The sequence below is a fragment of the Mauremys mutica genome, chromosome 2 (genome assembly GCF_020497125.1).
Source record: "Mauremys mutica isolate MM-2020 ecotype Southern chromosome 2, ASM2049712v1, whole genome shotgun sequence".
In the NCBI taxonomy this organism is placed as follows: Eukaryota; Metazoa; Chordata; order Testudines; family Geoemydidae; genus Mauremys; species Mauremys mutica.
This window is the reverse complement of record NC_059073.1, coordinates 88,599,515-88,623,578: the sequence shown is the minus strand read 5'-3', so window position 1 is coordinate 88,623,578 and position 24,064 is coordinate 88,599,515. Positions and strand designations below refer to the sequence as shown.

Here is a 24,064-nt window from a genome sequence, read left to right as displayed (position 1 = left end):
CAGGTTGTGTATTGTGGATTTGAAGATTTCTCACTTGGATTTGAAGATTTCTCAATTTGTGCCCCCAGTGTTACATCCAAATTTACTTTGAGAGCAAAATTGCAGGCACAAGTAATTTCTAGTGCAAATGATAGCATTTTAATGTCTGCCTGGTTGGCCCAGTGTATTTGCATAGTTGAACACCCAAATTCTGTCATTTGTGCCAGCAAATGATGTGGTGCAAAATTTGATTATGTGGTTATAAATCTGTCGCCTTATGTCAGAGTTACTACTCACGTTCACTATTTGCTATTCATTTTCTTCTTCTTCAAACTTATGCACCAGTTTTTGCCATCTGGGTCTCAACTTCCCCAATGAGACTGGCGGGATAACATGTTCTCACTAATTACTTAATTCTCTGGGTAGTTGAAGGCTCTTAAAAAGCTGGATTTCTCAGTAGATTGGTAAAGGAATATGGAACCTTTTGCCTCTAGGTCACCAGTCTGACTTCAGAAGTCATTACTATGAGATGGCTGTATAAACTATTTCCGAGTGGACAAGTCACAAAAAATACGATTAAAATTGTCATGAATCAGCACTATTGTTGGCAGTTTCAGCAAAAACTGGTTGGGCAATGGGCTTTATTTTCTTCTCATTCCTCTGTCTCAGAAGTGAGAGAGACAGTCAGAGTGAGGACGTTTGTACTGTCGTTATTACCAGTTCTGTGAGAGAATCCCTGGGACAGGATATATTTCATTGCCCAATTACAATGGTTTTCCTTACTGTCATTACATACACAAGAAAAGTTGTTTCATTTCCTTTTTTTTTTTTTAAGGAAGAAAAGTACTGTGTATTTTTTACATTGATGCGGAGCCCCTCCTCTGGAATCCATTCCCAAAATGAACACACTTTCCATCCAGTACAATAATTTAATCCTCCCATCTTTCTGCCGTACCCCCAGGTGATGTAGTGAGAAGAAAGTCCACATGCTGGGCTCTAAACACTGAGCAGCTACCTAAATCTAAGACGTGCAGCTATTCAGCAGATTTATTAGTATTTCATGCCTGATGCAGAGGCTGGACAGCATCAAAGACCACTGTTGCTAGATTCTGTGACTCTGAAGTGTCTCTATCAAAAGGGATTCCAGTTTCAGAAGGGTTGAAAGCGTGTTGCATCAGAGCTGGATGGAAAAGTCATGGATGGAAAAGTCATAGGTCTAGTGTGTCAAGTTTATATATATATATATATATACACCTTGGCCTTGACAAAGGCTGAGAGGTGTGTGTGTGTGTGTGTGTGTATATATATATATCTATATATCTCTATATAGATAGATATATACACACACATAGCTTTCCTATTTTTTTTAGAGCACTGAACTGGCACTCCTCTCCAAATGCAGCTTTCTGCAGGAAAGATTTCCATTATGTAGTGTTCCTAAAAATACCCAGGTGCAATCAGTTGCAATAAAATTCGTGTTCCTTATTTACTGGGATTGAACCTGAATTATGAGTTGTAAAAAAGTAGGGGTGGAACAGAAGAAATTATTCTGGTTTTACTTGGCCCTTTATCAAGGGCTTTTTCTCAGACATAACAAGAAATAACCACAAAAAGAACAGGAGTATTTGTGGCACCTTAGAGACTAACAAATTTATTTCAGCATAAGCTTTCGTGGGCTACAGCTCATTAAAAAATGTTAAGCTTTTTTTCTATCACAGTAATAACAGTGATAATATGAATGTGGTCAGCATACTCATATGACTGTGCTAAAGGAGCTGCAGTAATATACAAGAGTAACACACCTTTCAGGTACCCTGATTTGATTTACATAAGACAAATTGTTAGGCCCTTTATAGTTAATGAACTGTGAAGTGGAAAGCCAAGGAAGATGTTCTTTGTATTTGCTTAAAGCCGAGATGACCATACTGTTTTTAAAGCTGTATTAAACCCCAAATCCCAGTGATCTACCATTCTGGTTTTTGACACTTACCCTCCATTATTTTTGAGGGAAGATAATTGCCTAATCCTCTAGACTACTTTGTGGGTCTTGAATTTTTTTGCCATTTTTGCCCAACTCAAGATAAAAAGATGACATCCTCAAGCTGCACATCCCAAATTGTCCTGTGGAGTCCCCTGACTTGTACCAAGCCCTGACTCCTTTCCTGTCCTCACAATGTTCTTACCACCAGATGAAGTCCGTTTAAATTATCCATTTCTTGTCCAGTTTGTGACTACTGGCCCAAGTCTATCACTTTAGGGGCTCTACCAACCCAGCTATGACAGTTCTCCCACTCTCATGGCCTCTATAGTTAATCCAGGTTTCCATCACATATATCCATAAATCCAGGCACCTTGCAACTTACCAATAAATAGATCTTGTTAGGGAATTTTCCATCAGAATGATTTTTCAATGGACAGTGTAGTTTCCACAAAAATCAACATTTTCTGTGGGAATATCTTGATTTTGCTAATATATTTTTTTCATCAGGAAATTTGGTTCAACCCAAATTGGAATACTTAATTTGTTGAACTGCCTTGACATTTTTAATTTAGAATCAGTTCAGTAAAACATTAAATTGCATTTTCTTATCAGTGCATTGCTTTATGGGAGTTGTAGTTCAGGCCCTTTCTCTCCCATAATGCAATGAAAATGGCCCTCTGACCAAGCTGTGTGTGATGCATAATGGGAGTCACATGACTGTGAATGCATCATGGGAGATGTAGTCCAACCGGGCCCATAGGGGAAAATTGGGGCTTTGGGTTTCTCAACTGCAGCTCCCATAAAGCAATATGCTACAGTGGGAAAATGCAGTTTTATGTTGAAAAGACTCAAAACAAAACATGTTGTTGGGTAATTTCAACAAACCAAACTAGAACAGATTTTGAGAATGTTGAAAAGATTTTTGTGTCTAAATTTCTGAATCACAATTTTTCAGAATTTTCATTCCACAAACATTTTTGCAACTTCAACTTTTGATCCCAATTTGGGATAAAAACAAATGGAATTTCTCACGGTATGAAAATTCCAGATCCCTCGCAGCTCCACCAGTACAGCATTCTTCCAATGCACCAAAGGAGAGAAAACCCAATCTTCCATGGAAGGGAAATATTTTTTCATTCTCAAGGATGTTGCTCAGTCTACCTGGTGCAGGCAGCAGAAACCAAAAGAGGTCCCTGTAAAGCAGCATCAACAAAACATTGAACTAACTCAAGCAGAATCACACCAATATCTTGACTGAGGGACAGAAAAAACTTTATAGTTGGCCTCCTCTAGTGCTATAAATGGTTCATACCCATGTAGCTGGACCCTTTAATATACCCAATCCAGTGGCACCACTTAAGGCCAAAAAGTCATGTGATGATGTGATGACTAGCCCTTCACTGCATGCCATTTAGAAGGAGCTTGGGCATGGAGAAGAGGCAAAAGCAGCTCCTACAGGCTCCTTGAGATGGTGGGACTTGGGGAAGACAGAGCAGGGTGGCCTGGCAAATGAAGAGGAAGCCTGTGTTCTTTGAAGAAAATCTGTTCAGCTGTTTTTGAGTTAAGCAAGTATGAAAAATATACATGAAAAACTGTCCAAAGTATTTTTGCTGTCTCATCTTAAAAGGGATTTGTTTAAAAACTTCTAGCTTGGTATGTACATTGTTTTCAATAAGGAAATTAGAACTGATTTTGAAGCATGTGGTGCACACTGTAGTTTGTGTGCCTTAATGAAATAAGCACTTCAGATGTTCAGACAGATCCATAAGCACGGCAATTGCATGTTCAAATGACCACAGCAATGTGAGTATTCACATGTTTTTATTTGAATTGCCCGCTTATGAGGGCCCCTTCTCAACAGCTGAATGCAACTGTAACACAAATCTTCCAAACCAACTGCAGTTCATGATCTCTCTCCCACACACTCTCCATCTCCTGGTTCTCACAAAAACGTGACTCTCCCTCTGACTTCTCCTTTATTACTCTGCGTGGCTGTCATATATTAGTCTCCCAAAGCTGTGGGTCTTCTCTTAGATGCTTCACTTTTCCTTGTCCTCTCTCCCAGTCTTCCACTATTATTTTTAATCTTCTGTGTTGATGACCCTCTCACTGCAGAGAATAGCACTGAACTGCTGACTTCATAGTGACTGGAAAAAAATGTTACTACTTCTTTACACATGTATGTTTTGGGATTTCCAAACTGTGTTCCCTTCTGAACTAATCTATTTAGTAAATCCACCAAGTTCTTGGAGGGCGAAAGACTTCTTAAACAGACCCCAATTGTACCAGACCAATACCCAGAGGATTTCTGGGATTTGACACTATCCTCTCTCAGCTTGTAAAGCCAACAAGCTGAAATGAAACCCATGAAAATGAAATGGGGTTGTATCAAACTAAACACCATATATATGCCCACCCCTGAAAGATTCAGAAGTAAAACATTTTAGTACAAAACCCCTTATTTATTCACTGACTCTGAATCCCCGAACTGGCAGTAAATTGTTTGAACAACGCCCAAATTATATGATCAGAAGACAGCCCTGCTGCTGTTCAGCTTTTCTGTCTGTATCACTAATGCTGTAACTGCAAAAATTATGTTCCAACAACAACCCTGAAGCAACTTCTGCTCTATTAGATGTTGATGGCATCGCAGGCCGTGGCATTGAAATGCTCCAAAAATACAGCATAAATGGGCCGTGAGGAGAATGTGGCTCAGGAGAGAATGCACCTATGCATGCAAAATTCAAAATAACCTAGTGAATGCGGTTGCTTCTTAGTGGTTGCTTTTGCCCTAGATAATGGCACCAACAAAATGTCAAGTTTCTTTAAGAGGTGGAGGCTTAATTCACTTTGAAATCATCTCAATGCATGGACATGTCATCACAGTTTTGGGGCCCTCTCTAATAGTTCCTGGCATGTTTTTGTGCTCTGTGCAAATTATAGAAAATCCTTTGTGGTTCTAACCTTGGACAAATTTAATTTAGTTTCGTTTGGGTCTACTTGATTAGTTCAACAAAATAATACCAGTGCCACCTCTTGTATGCGTATGTAGAGACATTAACGTCTGTTGCAGGTTTCAGTGAAACAAATCAACAACCCATAAGGAGGAGGTCTGGGAGTTCTTTCTGACTGAAGATGCCTCTTACTCTTAAAACAGCAATCTCTTCTGCTTTTGTTATTGGTCTTTCCTTTTGAGCAACTTACCTGCCTTCTTAAGGGATGTTTATCCCCCTCCCCCACTCTCCAAAGCTTTCCTTCGTCTACCCGCCATGGGCACTGTGGACATTAATTACTCTACGAGGCCCTAATCCTATGGCGCACTAAATGCTGTCAATCCTCATTAGCTTCAGGGGCAGTTGAGGTTCTTGGCCCTACATGCCTGAAAGAGAAAGCGTTCAGCTAATATGTGGCTGAGCTAAAACAGGAGATCCAGCTGAGATAGCAGGGATTCTTTTCCATTGTCGTCCCCCGCCCGCCCCCAGCATGTTTTATTGCTGTTAAGAGGATGTGCTGGATTTGAAAGAGGCTTCTCTATTCCTTGTTATATCTTCCTAGGCTGACTCTCCTTCTTGCTTTCTGCTCCAAGATGAGGGCCAGACAGTGACCCTGACTGTGTTCCCACACGGGAGCAAGAGGCATATGGCACTGCCTTACTCCCACGGAGAGACCAGTCTCTGCATATGGACGAGGTGTGAATTAGCAGACAAAGGCGTGGTAACTAGTACACCAGCCAGTGTATTTAAATGGGCACAGGAAGGGAAATAATGTGAGCCAGATATAGGGCTGGTCCCTTTTAGTTCCTGCCTGGAGGAAGGGGGGAACCCAGGACCAGATTGTGACTATCCTCACAGTCTGGTTCCTCGTCTGCTCCTGGGACAGCACTGCTATGCTCTGCCCCTTGCCCTGGGGCTGTAGCAAAACCACAACTGAGCACTATATTTGCAGGCTTAGATCACTTGGCATGTATCCAGCCCTAAGTGCCCTCTCCCCTTCAAACAGAATAAAGGAGGGAAACTAATGTTTGGGAGACCTTTTTCCAGGAGATTCACCAGGGAAAGATCCCTGCATTTAGGTGGAATATTGTGGTGATGCAGTGTGTGCCGTACAGTCTTGTGCACTACCAGTGTGACGCAGGACTGTTTTGGTCTGAAAGCAGATTAAAGCTTTTGGACAGATTTGATCCAGTCTCATGAAGGCTTGTTGCGCTGAAGGAAAACAGACTCAGAGGATTAAATTGTGATGAATTTTAGTGCTGCTGGCTGCTGATTATATTGAATTTGTTCAGAGCCAAATCAGATGGGTTTTTTTCATGGTAGTGAGATGACTAAAAGATTAATATTTTATACTTTACCTTAGGTATTACTATGCTTTTGTTGTCGAAATTTTGTCTGGAGGCTAGCAGGGGCACAACTGGTTATAGAGGTAACCATTACTGGAATGGAGCTTCAACTGATATAATGCATTTACTATTAAAGGTGGCTATATGAAGGTTAGAGTGGCTCTGACAATCTGTTCCAGGGGAAAGGACCACAATCAATATTGCATCATAACAGCTTTATAGATGTCTCAGATGCTGACCCAGGGATAAGCCCAAAATAACACTACTGCAGTGGGTTTTCCCAGCCATATATTTATCTTTCAAAGTGGCAGTTACACAAAGACACACAGTTGTTTTATTGACTAAGGCAGGCTTTCCCAAACAATAAAGATGAAGTTCTTGTTTGTATGCTGCAGCTGGGTAACTGTTAGTGGTGAATAGTCTCTCCATAAGATGAAAGCCAGTTGTGCATTTTGATTCTGAATGGCTGCATTGTACAGCCACTATTTTAATCTGAAATTGAAACTTAATCTTCCCATTTGCTCTTCACAGGTCACTGACAGAGAACGGGAGTTTGCTGCTGCTGCTGCAAAACAGCTGGAATACCAGCAGTTTGAAGACGACAAGCTCTCTCAAAAATCATCGTCTAGCAAACTCTCCAGATCTCCTCTAAAGATTGTTAAAAAGCCGAAAAACATGCAGTGCAAAGTGATACTCCTGGATGGCTCTGAATATGGATGTGAAGTGGAGGTAAATTGTTATTTCCTCTATTTTGCTTTATGTGTTGTTCCCTGTATATCCTAATTCATTCTATTGTGGAGAAAAGTTCTTCTACTAAAAAACCGAGTAGACTCATGGGGCAAGAAGATTTTCAGAAATGGGGGACTAAATCTAGATAAAAATAAATGGTCTGTTTTTTCACAAGTGCCAAATGCCAAGCAGCTCCTAATGTCTTCTCTAGGAGATTGAGGACTGAACTCCGATTTAATCCACATTGAGGGGTATAGAAGCACTCCGGAGAAGGAGCATCAGGGCCAGCTCTAGGTTTTTTGCCACCCCAAGCAAAAAAAATTGTGGCTGCCCCCACCCAAGCCCTGGGCTCCCCCTCATACCCCCCTGCCGCCCCAGCCCTGGGCTCTCACCCCACCCCCACCCGCACCCCCTGCCGCCCCAGCCCTGGGCTCTCCTCCCACATAAACCCTGTGCTGCCCCAGCTCTGGGCTCCCCCCTTCCCCCCAACCAGTGCCCACCGACCTCCCCCTGCCGCCCCAGCCCTGGGCTCTCCCCGCCCCCGACATCTGCACCCTCCTTCCACCCCAGCCCTGGGTCACTGGTAACTTGCTCCCAGGGTGGGTCATTCAGCAGGAATTTTGGATGTGCACAGAACACAGACAGGATTGGTTCCCATGTGGTTACAGAACTGCAGTAAAGTGGAACAATTTTCAGCTTGTGTGATTGGAGGCTATCTGGATGCATATTATAAGACTGTCCTCCATAAATGAGGAAAAGTTGAGGTGCCTTTATTATTCTTTTTGTTCCACTCTGTTTCTATGGGGAATTTGCAATATCACTGTCTTCCTTTTAAACAAATAAAACTAAAAAAAAAAAAAAAGCAATGGCTGTTGAAAATAGCCATTCCAGTCCTAAAAACCACTGGGAAGCATTTCTTGCTCAATTTTATCCTACTTTTTCTACAGCAAATTACAGTGGATCGGTATATTTGATTTGGGAGAAATGAAGTAACAGCTGCCCAAACTGAGCTTGAGCACTCCTGAATTTTGAGTGTGTTCAAATCTGGAAGGCAGGTGCTAGATTCCCTTTGTGAATATTAGCTAAATCTGGAAAGGAAAAGTCAATTTCTGCTTCCATGCCTGGTACTGTATAAAAAGCTGCCCAGGTCTAGTAGAGCCTCCCCTCCATTACTTTTCATTTTAAATTCTAGTGGGATCCACATACCTCCCTTGCTAGGCTTCAGATAGAGAGAGGCACTGTCCATTTAGTCCACCCAATTCCTCCTTTGGGGGCTGCCAGGTGAGGTCACACCAGTATCCATAATCCAGTCTGGGGATGTCTTCTGAAGGGGATATCTGGGCCAAAGCCTTCTACTCTTTGGGCACACTTGTTCCCCATTCACAGTGCCACCCCGCTGTAGCAGTGAGCTCTCCATTCACAGCAAGCTGCAGCGTGAGGTTTCAGCTACCATACTCCCTCCCCCTCCCTTTCCTGTTGATAGCTGCCAAGGGAATGCTGGGAAATGTAGTTCTTACCCTTCTCCAGGGCTGGGTCTATAGGCAGGGGGCTAATCAAGGAACTCCCAGGGCTCCCTGTTGGTTCTCAGCTCCCAGGGCTTCTTGTTGGTTCTCAGCTCCCAGGCTGGATCCCTGCGGGCTGCGGCCCCAAGCACCTGCTTGCTTTGCTGGTGCCTAGAGCCACCCCTGAGGAGCATGGGGTTCTAGATGCATGTGACTATCTGTGACACTCAGCCTGGACCACTGACAGTGAAACTCATTAAAGAAAGGGAGCCTCTGATCTCCAAGGGCTTCCCCTTTCCCGGGTCCTGTAGTTATTCACATAGCACCTGATTGAGCTAGTGCTCTATAAACAGAGTGTAGCCACCCCAGCTCGAATGGCAGGGAGAGGCTGGCTGCCCCAGGTATGTACCTGTTCCTGACACTAGCATTACCGTCTAAACCTGTCACATACTCAGGGTGGGCTAGCCCCTCCCGCCACTCATGCTGCTAAGACTGCATTCTATTTTTAGCACACTAGCTTGATCAGAGCTAGTCCGGGTATGTCTCCTTGAGCTGGAATTTACACTCACTGCTCAATGTGTAGACTTACCCTAAATCCCAACAGTAGAAATCAGCTAGCAGCTTTATAGGCACACACTCTTCAGGCAGGCTGCCCTTTTATGTGCCATGTCAGTGCTCCCATTGCAACCCGTAGGCTTCACACTGGAGCCATTTGCTCCCTCCACCCAGCATAGATCCTTTTGGTAACTGAGAAGTGTGTGGTAGGGAAGAGAAGCCACCAGGTACAGAAGAGGAAGGGGAAAATGAGATAGTAAAAGTGTGGAAGAAGGTGAAGCAGGGAGAGGGAAGAGTAGGGATTGAATAAAAATGGAAAGCAAAATCTGTGGAAAATATGTAGAAAAGAAAAAGTTCTGATGGTAGAGGGAGGGGAAAGGCTGGGGAAAAACAGCACCAAAGAGAAAATGGGGAAGTGGGGAGAAGAAGGTAAGATGTGGCAACCACACCAGGGAAGGACGTGAGGAACCCTAAATGGTGAAGCAGCCATTACTCCATCACAAATTTTGGGACTATAATCCAAAAAAGGTTGGGAGCCACTGTTCTAAAGGTAGAAGGTTGCTGCTGCATGTGGGACCAAATTCTGAAGTTCTTACACAGTTTTCACTCACTCTTGACTATTGATTTCAATGAGGAGCATTGCTTGAGCAAGGACTTCAGAATTTTATTCATGACCACGCTTTAAAATTTGGAGCAAACGTATTTTTGCAGTGCCAAGAGCTTAGCTGTAAACAGCAGGTGTGATTTATTACATACATAGTAGCTTGAAAAATATGCTGTCAAGTACATTTTAGTTTCATTGGTTGAGTACTCTACAGTTTCTTTCTAGACTAGCAGTAGATAGCTGGTGTGATACGCTGTTGTGATATTACCACTAATCTCAGATTGTTGCTTTACTTTTTGACCTCCGGACCTGTTTTTCTATCTGACAGAAAATAGTGCGGAAACCCACACATAGGTTCTTGCTTTAATGGGAAGAGTTGAACTTACTGAAGTCTTAATCACTTAGGTGGAAAATCGAAGTCACTGTGTGGAGTGCAATCAAGCAAATTTCACTAGATAGATGAAAATATTATGAGTAAGACAAGTTTTATGAGGGCATAAGATGAAGTAGAAGGAGAAATTTATTAAGTTAGACTCTGATTTATGCAAATAAAATAGTATGAATAATGTTTTCTTCTAGGAATTTCTTCTAGGAATTTGCACTCTTTCTCCAAATATGTACTGAATGTAAGTTGAAGTGTCAAAATGCTGGCATATAGATGTCATTGTCTTATTGCCTGTCTTATTTCTCTCCTAAAAGTCTGTATGATTACTCAATGTCTGCTTCACAAAATGTCCAATATCCAATATAAATTGCACTATGATTTATCAACTCAGATAACTAAAATATCCTTTATTCATAATATTCACTATCAGGGGTGGCTCCAGGCACCAGCACGCCAAGCGCGTGCCTGGGGCGGCAAGCCACGGGGGGCGCTCTGCCGGTCGCCGCGAGGGCGGCAGGCAGGCTGCCTTTGGCGGCATGCCTGCGGAGGGTCCGCTGGTCCCACGGCTTCGGCGGACCTCCCACAGTCGTGCCGCTGAATCTACGGGACCGGGAACCTCCCATAGGCAAGCCGCCAAAGGCAGCCTGCCTGCCGTGCTTGGGGCGGCAAAATACCTAGAGCCGCGCCTGTTCACTATAGTCCAGAAATGCTTTTGTCTGTCCAAAAATTATCCAAGTTAAGTGGATAGCACTTCAGCTGTTACATGTGTAACTGCATTCACCAAAGCAGATGGCAGTTCAGGTACTGGAAAGGCAAAATTAAACACATTTGAGAGGACCAAAGTTCCACTGCTTTGCACATTTGTGCATGTGAATTTGTGCACATGACAGACAATGTTGGCATTGCAGTCCTGTAACAGGCCTTCCTACCAATATATTAAACTATCAGCATGTTTGTGTATTAAACTTGTGCTTTCTCAAGCCAACTGCAGGCTACTGTGCAGCACTCAAGAATGCATGGTAGATCCCAGGAGAGTCTAATTTCTCTGTGCAAAAGGTTCCGCTGCTGGCACAACTGATCTGGCAAGTGTAACCCCTCTGCCAGGCTGAAACGATAGCAGCAAGGGCCAGGTTCAATACCTAGGGGTCCCTTCCCCACAACGTAATGCAGACCAGCTCGAGCCCCCACCCAGTGACCTGGGAAAATCTTACACACACCCCTGGGCGCCTCAAGGAGGCAATACTTCCCCTCTCGCAAGCACAGACTCTTGGTGTAGCAGAAAAGGTTTAATTACATAAGATAAACAACAAGAAGCATGAAATTTGGAAAATACCTCAACTGGAGTTCATAGGTCAAACCGTGAGCAAAGACCCACCCCAGCAACTTGGGCCGTGTCCTTCTCTCTGGGCCCTTGAGTCCAGCAACCCCCCAAATCACCCACAGTCCCAAAAGTCCCACAATTCAAAAGTCTCTGTCCCGGGTCAGGCAGCCCAGAGTTCAAGAGTCTCTTTGCAGAGGTCCCCCTCCCCAGCCTAGGTAGAAAGGGGCACCTTACGTGGTTCGGGGCCAGCTGCCCTGCCTCTTCGTGGGGTTCTGCTTCCCTTAGTCGTCCCCGCAAACAGCTCAGCTCCGCTTACTCTGTGGGCTGCTCCACTCTGCCAGCTGCTCTGGTCCACCAGCTGTCCTGTGATCCGCTCCAGCCGTCCTCACGAGCTGCTCAGCTCCACTCACCCGGTGGCTGCACAAACTGCTCCACTCTGCTCTGCCAGTATTGCTTCAGGCTCCCCCACTCATCAGCACAGTGCTCTCAGCTCAGCAAGTCCAGCTCTTCAGTGATTTCAGCTCCACTCATTAGCACAGTGCTCTCAGCTCAGCAAGTCCAGCTCTTCAGTGATTTCAGCTCATAGTAGGGAAGCCCCAGTGAATTCAGCTCAGTAACCTGCATCTAGATTCTTAAGGGAATCAAAAGTTAACTCTGACATTCTACAGTGGAGAGAGGCACAGGTGGAACTGGTGCTTCTGGCTCACACAAGGAGCCTGCACCACCAAGTACAGATACTGGCCCCCAGCCTCTCTCCTCTCAATGGGTTTTGGAACCCATGTGCCCCATCTAGCAAGCGCTATCCAGCTGACAATGAAACCCCCCATCACAAGACAATTTTGTAGTTCCCCATTTACCCAATCAGGGTGACAACATTTCATTCCTCCTGCCCCAATAACAACGAAATTGGGGGCTCCCACAGCTGTGAAAGTAACCATCCCATGCTGCTTTGCGGTATGCTAAGTGGGGTGGGAGTGCCCATGCAAATAACCGAAATACCAATGCAACACTTTCCGCACTCCCCATAATTTGCCACCAGATGTCAGGGTGGGGCTCATCCTGACTCTGCTTACACAAGGAAAAGATATGACGACATGCCAAGAGGAATGATGCCTCTTTAACTCTATACACTGACCTCCCGAGAAGGGTTAGTTGGCCAGGGAGACTGAGGAAAGAAAATGAAGAGATCTCAGGAGAACTCCATGCCTCAAATAGAAGTGGAGGGAAAAGTTCCTGGGCAGCAGCTCTGACTAGCAGTAGAGTTATATGGCTGATCCAAAGAGACTATAGCATAATGATGATAAGGGATACCTCACCTGTCACATCTCCAAAAAGCCTGATCAACATTTTAAGGACAGCCCCAAAAGACAGAACTTATTATGTTCCGGGGCGCAGTTATGCTAGTTCCATCTTGGTAAGCTGAACATTAAGAGATCAAGGGGAAAGGCCTAAAAAGTCATGCATGGATGTGATGTGAATGCCATAAAAACCAGATGCTCTTTTAGAAAAATATACTCAAAGATTAAATGCTGAAGTTCCTTGTGATTCTGTCCACTTAATTCCCTTTTACAAAAGGTGTAGTGTTTATTTTTAATTTTTAAGGCAGTGAGCCAACGTGAAATGTGGCAAACCACCAGCTGTTGGCAGAAGCATCACCACGTAGTAATAACCCCATCAATGCTATCGTGTTGAATGCATCATGTCCCATCCCAAAAGGGGCCAAGAGGAAGCAAAATCTCAGAAAGTTAGAATCCCAGTCCTGAGTTACAATTACAGCTTTGCCAGTCACTCCTTGTGTGGCCTTGTACAAGAACTACATTCCCCACACTGTGAAACAATGATATTATTTCACTACTTGACTCTCTGAGGACTGTGAGGATCAATTAGTTGGTTATCGAGTGCTTTACAGATGACAAGCCACCTTATGAATGCTAAATATTAATATTATTTAAAGGAGTATATTGCTCTCAGGTAGAACACATCCTATAGCATATCAATTATGTGCTCATCAGGGTAATAAACTGACAGTTAAAATTGCACACACTCATGGAGTCAGCCACATCAGAAACAGGTTTTACTAATCCATTATCTCCTTGCCATTCTCTGTATCATCAGTCACACCCTCTTCTTCCATCATTACCACGTAGGAGTCTTCACCTTCTACTAATTTACCTTTCTGTCTCTCTCAGGCTTCCAGTATTTTGTATTATGCCAGGAAACTCTCTTTTGATAGTGCTCCAATGCCTATTTGCAAAGAACTCACCTTGAGAGTAACAGTGGGCAGACCCAAAGTCTCTGTAATGTGGCTTGTATTCACAGAGAAAAAATTCTAAGACTCAGCTGAAAACTTCCTCTTTTGGTCCTCCAGCATCCCTGTCTGTGGTGAGTTTTTTTTTTCTGGCCCAGGAATATGTTTCATGGCATGAAGGCATTCCAAACCAGAAACAGACAAAAATAGGTCACACAACCTCCTTTTTGTTCTGCGAAAAATATAAAACAGTAGGTTCAATGCCACAAACTCCACTGCATTTTTACATTGTGAATCTACTGAGGGTAGCAGTTGGCTTATGTCTAAGAATGCATTTCTTTTGAGGGCACAGAGACTATGTGTAACTGTAGATGGGGAGGGGCATGTATTTTGAACCGAACCCAACCCAACCCACCCCACCCCCAAAAGAAACAAAAATATAAACCCTGACAGAAAACTTGGTGGGCACGTGACCCAACGTGCTCCCTCCCCCCACCTCACCTCTGGATGGTCAAATACCTTTGTAGTCCCTTCCCAGGAACAACTACTACTAGAAGAGCAGAAGTCTTTATTCATACATTGTTCCTATATATACAATACAGTTGTCATTGAAAACACAAAATGATAAAAATAAAAAATTAGGAGATGCTGTATGTTTCCTGTAAAGGAGTTCCATGCAAAAAAAAAGTCTTGGAATTTCAATCTTTCTAGAGTCACTGCTTCACCGATCAATAGACCTCCTCTCGGATCGTCTGAGGTGTCTACTCATGGTGAGAGTTCCATCTTATATTTTGGTGTACCTATTGTCAATAAGATTAAAATCCTCACCTAATAGTTCAGAAAATACAACTCCTGCCGACAAAATAAACTGCAATAAAGAATTATTGGTCTGTGGAAGACTTTAAAAAGTGGTGGAAAGGACCAAAAAAAGGGATAATGTGAGGACATAAATCCCTTCCAAAAACAAAACGGCCACTGGCTTGGAATACACTACAAGAAAGAGAGAAGCTGAAGGAAAATAGGACAAAGGTTGCTTAGAGCATTGCAGCAGAAGTCACAGAAAGCATGCAATCTGATATAACAGTGAACACGAGCAGACGTATGTAAAGTATGTGGTATGTAGCACAACTAGCAGCACTACAGAGGTGGAATACCAGTCCCAAACATGGTGCAAAAGTGATGATAAACTCTTGGGAGAAGGAATAATCTCACAAATGCCTCAAGAAGGAAATGAAGAAGATTGACACCTAGAATGGGCTGAAGATAGTTCAAGAATTACTGTGCTTTCTAGGGAGATTACAGACAGATGAGTGAAATGAAGCAGAAAAGGAACAGGTCCGTGGTTCAAATTGTGAAGTATTAAAGTACTTGCCAGTTATGAAAATCATGAACTTGTCATTTAGAGATTGAGTTGGAAGGATAAGAAAGAAAATACTCTCATTCAGTATTGTTAGATACACAACTCAAGGACTTGCTCTGTGGAAATGGGAAACCTGAGCTAATCCAGTTGAAGGAGAGACAGAGACAAATTTTAACCTCTAATGGGGAGATTATAGATGAAGAAAATTGTAATTATTTTTGTTTGTCAGACAATGCTTCTTAGAAAGATTACTGCATCAGCTCTATAGCCTGCTATACTAAGCATCCTAAAGAGAAAGAATCTGTTTTTCAGCATCTCTAATGTAAAATCACAGCCCAAGAGGAAAGGAATCCATCCAGTGCTGTACAGTTTAAGAGCTTGACTTATGAATAAGCAGTACTCAAAGTACAATTGTCTTAGACTTTATGTTCCCCAGGTTTTGAATGTGAAAGATTTGCTTTGATAAAATGTTTCATGTATTATTATGGAAATTATCTCAATAAATGAGCTCAATTTAGAAAGTATTTCTGCATTTCTGAGTGCAAAACTGATATCTAGATATATATTTTTGTGCATGCAGCTGCAGTGTTCTCAGACAAATTTGAATGTTCATGTGCACAAGCTTACAGTAGGTTAAAAATGTTTTTTGCTTACAAAATTTGGGACCCAAGTTTTATGCCTGTTTGAGAATTTGGTCATTTGTGTTTAGATTATGTTGAACGAAGTTTTTGCTTAAATGCTTTTAATATCTATATATACAGTTAGACGACTCAATCACTTTGGAATGAATTGCTTCATAATACATAAAATGATCAATGACAGTATTAGATATTACAAGATTTATGAATACAAAACTAATCCTCTAAGGCAGGGGTAATGAATAGATGGACCACGAGCCAAATCCTGACAGCCAGATGCTTTTGAATGGACCCCCAAGATCTTTTTATTTACTTCTTATCTTTGTTGCTATTTTTTTAATTATTATTCTCTCTGGAGTCTGGATCTTGACTATACCTTGACCAAGAAATTTAGACCTTGACAAAAAATAATTGACTACGCCTGCTCTAAGACCTGGTCCTATACCAGTGCAATCAGTGGAATTGTTGCCAGTGACTTCAATCAGTTTAGGATTGGGCCCTAATTCCAGAGGGCATTCTATGGGAGAAGAGTCTTTCTCTCAAATATACATATGACATCATCTGTGAAATGTGGGCAGGCATCAGTCTCAGATGTGTGAGTATCAAGTGAGCTGTCTGACACTTGGCAGGGCGTCTCATCCTGCTCCACTGAACAAGGCAGCATAGTAGTCCTGCAGTGTGTACCACCAGCCTGCCAGTGATACTGCTTCTTGCCCTTGGATGTAATCCCATAGTAAATATCAGGATTGATCATAGAAATTAAATTAAATGCATTGTACCTCAACGATATGGTCAGGTCAAAAAAAGACGCTGAGTACTATTTCCACCAATCCTTTCTCACCTTAGAAGAAAGCCCAGTGCGAGATGTCCCCCATTCTTTCTCAGATTACTTGTGAAAGAATCAGAAACCTGATCTGATGAATACATCGAGGACAGGGGTTTGAGTCCAAACTAATCCCGCTGAGGAGAAGAATCCTAGAGATATGTAATCCTCTAGCCAAGCAGTGCAGAAACCAGTTAAGTAAACTTCTTGGTCTCAGGCCTGACCTGTACTTTAAAGAGCCCAATAGCAAAAGAGATCCAGAACTGCACTTTGACAATATATCCCTTGATTTCAGGTCCTCTGAAACATTGAAAGTGAATTCTCTGATTCAGGGTTTCCAAAAATGAGGAAAATGAATATTGTTTTTCCTTCTGAGCTCCTCCAGCTTTCTATTCGACAGGTTGGTGCAACCTAGCTGGATGCCCTGGAATCTTTTAATTATCGACCACTCCGTACAGATGGTCTAATATGGAATGACTTCCTAAACAGACTGTAGTCTGTCTTCATGGCTTTTGCTGTAAACCTATACATGTGAATATTTACAGACAGGGGATAACCAATTTCTTGAATGAGCAGAAAGTTACAGTCTACTAGGTCTAAATAAATGGCAGAATATTTGCTTTATTTTTAAAAGGCTCAGCAGTTAGAGTCCCCTGAGAATTTATTCTTCATCTTCAGTCCTGTATCTTTTTGAGTTTTACCAGACAGGTAGAGCCCTGCGCAGACACACAATCCACAACCTGCAAAAATGATCTGCAGATATCTGCGGATTTGCAGGGCTCTACACTGGGGGCCAGGCTGAGGCTCTGAGGCATTCCCCTCTCCCCCTGCCGGAGCCCAGTCGCAGAGAGCTGCGTGGGCCGCTGTGGGGAGCCTGTGCAGATTCACAGACCCTCCACTTGCTCTTGGCCGGGCAGGGAACCCAGGGGGAGCGAAGACACGGCCGGGGGCTGGTCTCAGCCCACCACCCCGCACTGCAGGCAGGTGGAGGGTTTGCTTCAGCTCCCCACGGCTCCCCGGCTGAGCTCCAGGCTGGCCTGGGAGGAGGGAGACCTGTGGAGCTGCCCAGGGGCTGCTCAGGCCTCCCTGCCCAGGGCAGGTGGAGGGTCCACGAATCTGCACGGGCTCCCCACAGCTGCCCACATGGCTCTCTCTGCAAATCCGCAGATAATTTTTGTTGGTCGCTGTGGGGAGCTGCCGCGGACCCTTCACCTGAGCAGCCCCCTCCCCTACCATCCTGAGACCCAGGCTCTCCACAGCTGCCTACACGGCTCTCCCTGACCCAGCTCCGGCCGGGGGGCGGCTCGGAGCCACAGCCGAGCCACGATAAGAGCCGTGCGGGCAGCTGTGTGGAGACTGTGTGGACCCTCCATCTGCCCTGGCTGGGGGGGCCCACGTAGCCCCCAGCCCAGAGTCCCTGCCCCCCACCTCTCTGCCCAGGGCAAGTGGAGGGACCCAGGTGCCCTACAGCTGCCAGTGCAGCTCTCCCCAGTCCGGCTCCGACTGGGGCAGGGGTGGCTCGGAACCGCAGCCCAGCCACGATAAAGAGCCGGGCGGGCAGCTGTGCGGAGACTCAGCGGCCCCTCCACCTACCCTGTGCATGGGGCCCAAGCAGCCCCCCGCCCAGGGCAGGTGGAGGATCCGTGCTATGGTTCCTCACAGCTGCCCGCCCAGCTCTTACCATCAGCGCCCTGCTCAGATACAAAATTTGTAACCACATCCACGCTGCTGTCCGCAAAAATGGTCCATGGATATTAAGCGGATACCCGTGGATTTGCAGGGCTCTACAGACAGGGTTTCAGGAAAGGAAAACAAAAGTTTCCATGGTAACTATTTCTGTGGTCTCTACAGCATTAAATAAAGCAAGTTGGGTTATTGCCATATTTTGATATTCCATAGATGAGTTGGATAACTGATATTTCAAAGAGCACTGTTAGTTTTGTCCCTCACTTTTCCCCAGGACTGAATCTTTCTTTCATCCAGTTCTTTCAGTCAACTTGATGTTCCTTGGTAATAATTGGAAGAACATGTCAACTCCATGTATTTATTAAAAATGTTCTATGAGAAAAAAATGAAAACCCCACATCTTAACACCAGAGGTTTCTCCTGGTTCCCCAGGCAGTATCAAATGTTCATGCTTAATTTGAAATGAAATTAGAGGTTTTATGTTCAGACATTTGTGTCTGGCCAGTTACATGATTTATTAGATACCTGGCATTTCTCAAAATAGTATCCTAAAATGAAAGGAGTATACTGGAATAAACAGATTATTTGTTCCACCAGTGCATGGTGGAATTCCTATTTGAGAGACATACTTAAGCTAGATAAATAGTGCCCCACATATCACAGAGTCATATATCATCTCCTTCCCTTTTGAGAGAAAGTTCTTTAAGTGGGAGTATGTAGATCCTTTCCAGGAAGAACTAGACAAGGTCAAAATGGCATCTAGTCCTAAAGGACTATCACAGGGTAGATTTCAAATGTATACAATATGCAGTCTCACTTTTTCCTTTACCACCATTGCAAGCAATTAAGAGGCATGGAAAAGAAAATTTGGTCACTTACTTTAGTGGCACCTGTATTTGTTTTTCTGCATTTTCCATACCCAGCTCGTAATACTACTTTTGGATAGAAGATCCCATTGAGATTATTTTCTTTACTTGACAAATGGGTGTAGTACTTCCCTTACCTCCCAAGGAATTATCCAGATTATCCAAGGAATTCAGCTAAGGCTATGTTATCTGACACATGTCGATAGGAGGCTTCCAAGCTTGAGTGTGCTCTTAATAAATATAGTTACACATGCAACTTTGCCGGCTTTTTATCTAAAGTTACTGTTTCTGAATATAAATACTTAATTTCAAAAGCAGAGTATTCTAGAAATCAATAGCTGGGTTGTGGTATTTTCCAGCCGTTTCCTCTGTTTCCTTCCACTCAACAAACAAGTTGGAAATGAGTGGATGGAGGGAGCCTTGCTACCCTCTGAACAATGTTTTTGTCTGTGGCACACTGTGGAAATCCAGATCTTATGGTACAGCTTGTACATAGCCCTAAGTAAGACTTGAAGAGGAGAGACTGCTTCACCATCACTTTGCATCTCCTGTGCAAGGGCAGCTACAGATGCAGTCTTGCTTTGTCCTCTGCATGAGAACTGCTCCTTGCTACAAGGAAAACTAAGCTCCTGGAGAGCTAAGGGAGTAGGGGTAAGGCAGGGTGATGCCTTCCTTCCCATTCACTCTGCACAAGCCAGCAGAACTTGCTTGATGTACAGGGGAGTATGTGCTGCACCTTGACAGAATGTTGCCGCAAGGACAATCCCCTCTGTGTGTTAGGGAGCACTGCAGGAGGCAGTGTGACTTCTGAAGCCCAAATGCCTCTGTTACTTCTCCTGATTGTGGCTAAAAGCCACAGCAGTGCTTTGTGTCCCTAAAATTGTTCCTTAAAAATAAATTATCCATGGGTCTTTGCCCAGGTTAACCCTTAGCTGTAGATTTGTCATTTGTGAATTGCACTGTAGACTAATACTGTATGTTTCTCCATAAACTTTGCTCCAGACCACCCCTTTCAGCTACTTAACATGGAAAGCAGTGTGGTCTAGTGAATAGGGCACTTGACTGGGAGTTCAAAGACTGGGGTTCCTGCCTCAGTTGCTCACTGCCTATTTGACCTTAGACAATCACTTCTCTCTGTGCCTGATTCCTTTCCCACTCCAAATGTGTCTTGTCTACAGAGATTATAAATTCTTTGGGGCAGAGACTGTCGGTCTCTTAGTACATGTTAGTACAGAACCTAACACAATGGGGACCCAATCTTGGTTGAGAACTGTAAGCACTACTGTAATATAAATAATCAAACCTATCCCCAGCAGCTGAAGTGTCCTGTTTAACCTTTCCTCTCCCCCGCCAAGTAACCTAACTTGTAACTAAATCCCAGAAGCTAAAGCCTCCTGCTACTTCTGAACCATCTACTCATTTCCATACTGATTCCTGTTCTAGCTATTCCATCCCAGACCTTTGATAAGAGCCATTATCCAACCCTCCCAGACGTCTGATTTTCCTGCCACCTGCCCAAATCACCCTGCCACTGAGCCTCCCTGATGTCTCCTGGCACATGTCCTACCCTCCTCTCAGTTGCTGAATTGTCCTTTTACCCATTCCCCTTCACCCCTGAACAACCTACATTAACCTCCATCTCAGGAGTCAATTGCTCCCATTTTCATCTATATGGAAATCACTGTTCTAAGTGATAACAGGCCATAACAAAAAATAAAAACCCCACTCCCATTTGTATCAGCTTCTAAAAACATTAACTGTCATATTTATATAAAGTCCTAATGTGTCAGCTGGGTAACTCTCCAGTCAAACCCAGTGCAGTATTCTCTGGGTTTTCAAACAAAGGCTGTATCTACGAGCTTAGGTGTGATTTACCAGCTCACATACACATACCTGCACTAGCTTGATGAGTGCTAAGGTGAATATAAATGGTAGTGGAGTCGCTTTTAACATGGGTAGCAGTGGCTCAGCTTAGCCTGCCAAGCACAAACTCACTGGAACCCTGTGGGTACGTACTCAGCACTGGTAAGCCATGACACCACTGCCTGTGCTGCTGCTGCTGCTATTTATATTTAAACTAATGCTCATCAAGCTAGAGTGAGTATATATAAGCAAGCTGGGACTCGCACCCCATGCTCATAGAATAGACACAGCCAAAAAACAACAATGAATATTAAAAAATATATAGTTCAAGCAATTTTTCTTGATAGCTACAGGCAGTGAATGGTATGATTATAGAGGAATCTCAAATCTAAAAACCTGAATGCCACCACCGCCTGTCCCATTGCAGAAAGTGTCTATCTGTGCTTTAGTTGCATTATGATTTTTTTTCCCCGAGTGACAATGTAGGTCAGGGATAGCTCCATGGCTATTAAATTCTAATGGCAAGATTAGACATTTAATCATTTTGTATTGACTGGAGATTTCTTCCTATTGAAAATAAACAAAAATGTTAACAGTAATACAACAGACAGATGCTATAAACTAGCCCAATATATAGTGCTTGATTAATCTTCTAATGCAGGAAACAATCAACTGTCTTTATGGCAGGTTTACATCAGTGAATCCTCTGCATCATCTTGCAACAGATCGACATCACAAATGAAAGGTAGCATGCAGCACAGGACAGAGGAGAGTTTGCTGATGCCATTTAAGAACATGGGGAATGAGGAAAATGTCTACCTTTATTATGCCAATTGGAAGGCTTCAACTGCTGCATTTGAACCCAATAGATCCACCTAATTACTGCAGAATTTTTATGGAAGTATCTAGTGTTGTTTTTAAAAAAAAAGTATCACACAATTTCAGAAAAATACCTTGTACCCCAAGACCATTGTACGTAGCTAGTTTTATCTGGATCAAGAAGCCTCCAGATGCACAAAGTCTGATTTAGCTCCTTTATGCTGTAATTTATTATATACAGGAGCCTAACAAACATACTGGATATTTAATTCATGCTTCAGAAATATTCTCCTGATACATTTGTTATTTGGAATGCCCAAGTACTTGATAATTATCACATTGGACAGTAGAAATGATGGGCTACTATACATTTAAGCAGCTGGCATGCATGTGTCTGTATGGCTTGTTTCTGCTCCCATGTGCAGACACATACTCTTCAAATAGTTGTTTATTATTATTTACATATTTCCTTTTGCTGCTTTGGATTACAATACACAAGTTATTCTGCGATGCTCATTTTATACAAAAATATGCAAATTCTGTGACCCAAACCAATGTAGTCAGAGTTCATATAATGCTAGGTCTAGTGTGATCTCTGCTGCTGATGTAGCAGGCAGAGATCCTAATTTGGTCCAATTCCAGAATCGGGACTAGGTCACCAATCTTCTTAGCAGGATTTAGCAATCCTTTTTTTTTTGTTTTTGGTTTTGGTTTTTTTTTGAGATTAGTGCTGTAGTGCTGGCTTTTTAGAATTGTGAGCTCAAACAGTATTAAAGAAGGCTGTCCCCAATAGAAACTATGTCATGTTATACAATGTCACTGACATTTGGCCTATACATGTTACTATAGCATAGGACATACATACTGGAATTAAACACTTCAGAATCTAGGACAGATATTTTCAGGAATGGAAAGGTGGTGGAAGGTGCTAGATACAATGAATGTGAAGGACCTTGTATATTATAGTAGCATAGTACACAGAAGAATTAAATTATAGCAAATGAACACCCTTAATTGTACATCAAGATGGTACTTTCCAATCTGTAATAAGAGGTTTATTTTTTATAAACGTAATATTTAATTAATATTTAAGTTTGACCGTATGTGTAGCACTGAAGTAACTGGAGATATAGTGGAGTTTTTAGTGTAGCAAATACATTTCTCTAACAAATAATTTCTGTAGTGCAATTCTTTAGTGTTCAAGATATGTATATTTTAGTCACTAAGTTTTTTTATATATATATATACATATACACACACTGATCCACTTAGAGTGAATAAACAAATGGAAGTGTCTGTGTGCAAAAATAATACATATATATTTCTCCTAAAAACCTAATTTTTTTAAACCCACAATTTTTATTAAACTAAATCTTTTTGAATTGACCAGTCCTCAGTGATTTCTCATAGCCAGTTAAATACTGTCCAGTGAATAGATTTTATTGTGATGTGCACTTTTCAACATCTACCAGTTGATTTACCATCAAAATTCTTAAGTGCACAATCAGTGATAACTATAGTTAATATATTTACTTGACAAGTTAATGCTCATTTTTAACTACCATAAAGCTGATTGTTTATTCTCTCTCTCTCTCTCACTCTCACTCAGATTGGCAGAAAGTTCTTTTTACATGCTGTTAACTGGTTGTAAACTGATCTTAGAATTTTATGCTGGTCCAAGAGAAGCACATGTCTGCATAAACATTTATTTACAGTAGTCTGCATATCTGTTTGATTATGAAACTGAAAGGACAACAGTTGCAGTAGAAAGAGACAGGTGGCTCAGTGCTTATATACTTCAATCTGATTACTCATGTGTAAAGGTATACATGACTGCCTCAAACTTTGCAAGATGGCAGTCTGAATTTTGATTTAGTAGGCTTTGCCACTTTATAGTAGAACATTAGCATGATTTCTTGGATTTTAATTTTTTGGTGACTGAGTAGTAAGCTATTTATAAAATGTTTCACATAATCCATAGGATATTTCTATCAGAATGCTGTATTTTCCAAGTATGTCAAATTTGGGGTTTAGGTACCCCTGAGGTAACATTTTCAGAAAGCACCTCAGAGACTTAGGAACCTAAATTCAACAGTTCAGTCACATTGGTGCTTTTAAAAATTCTATGCCTTAACCTGTAAGCCATGCATGTGCAAACCAAAGGGTCAGGCAAGGGGCACGTTTGTTAAAATTGGCTTTTGCTCTTTTGATTTAAATAAATGTTAATATTTGAAAATCTGAAGACATTATTGGGAGTAAGAAAATAACTGTTTTCCTTTAACGATGTGCTGAATTGTGTAGGCATTCTATGTGTATATACAACACACATGAGTGCAGAGTCCAGTTCAGGGTCTCTGCCCTAATAT

At 42.6% G+C, this 24,064-nt stretch overlaps 1 protein-coding gene across 23 annotated transcripts in view; it reads left to right on the top strand.

Annotated features, from left to right (window-relative positions):
- EPB41L3 (erythrocyte membrane protein band 4.1 like 3) overlaps positions 1-24,064 on the top strand; it is a 208,717-nt gene that overhangs the window by 118,134 nt on the left and 66,519 nt on the right. For all 23 annotated transcript variants that reach the window (XM_045003924.1, XM_045003937.1, XM_045003935.1 and 20 more), the window contains one exon: positions 6,831-7,028. In XM_045003924.1, coding sequence (XP_044859859.1) covers positions 6,831-7,028 — 198 coding nt within the window. The remainder of the gene's footprint in view (positions 1-6,830; positions 7,029-24,064) is intronic.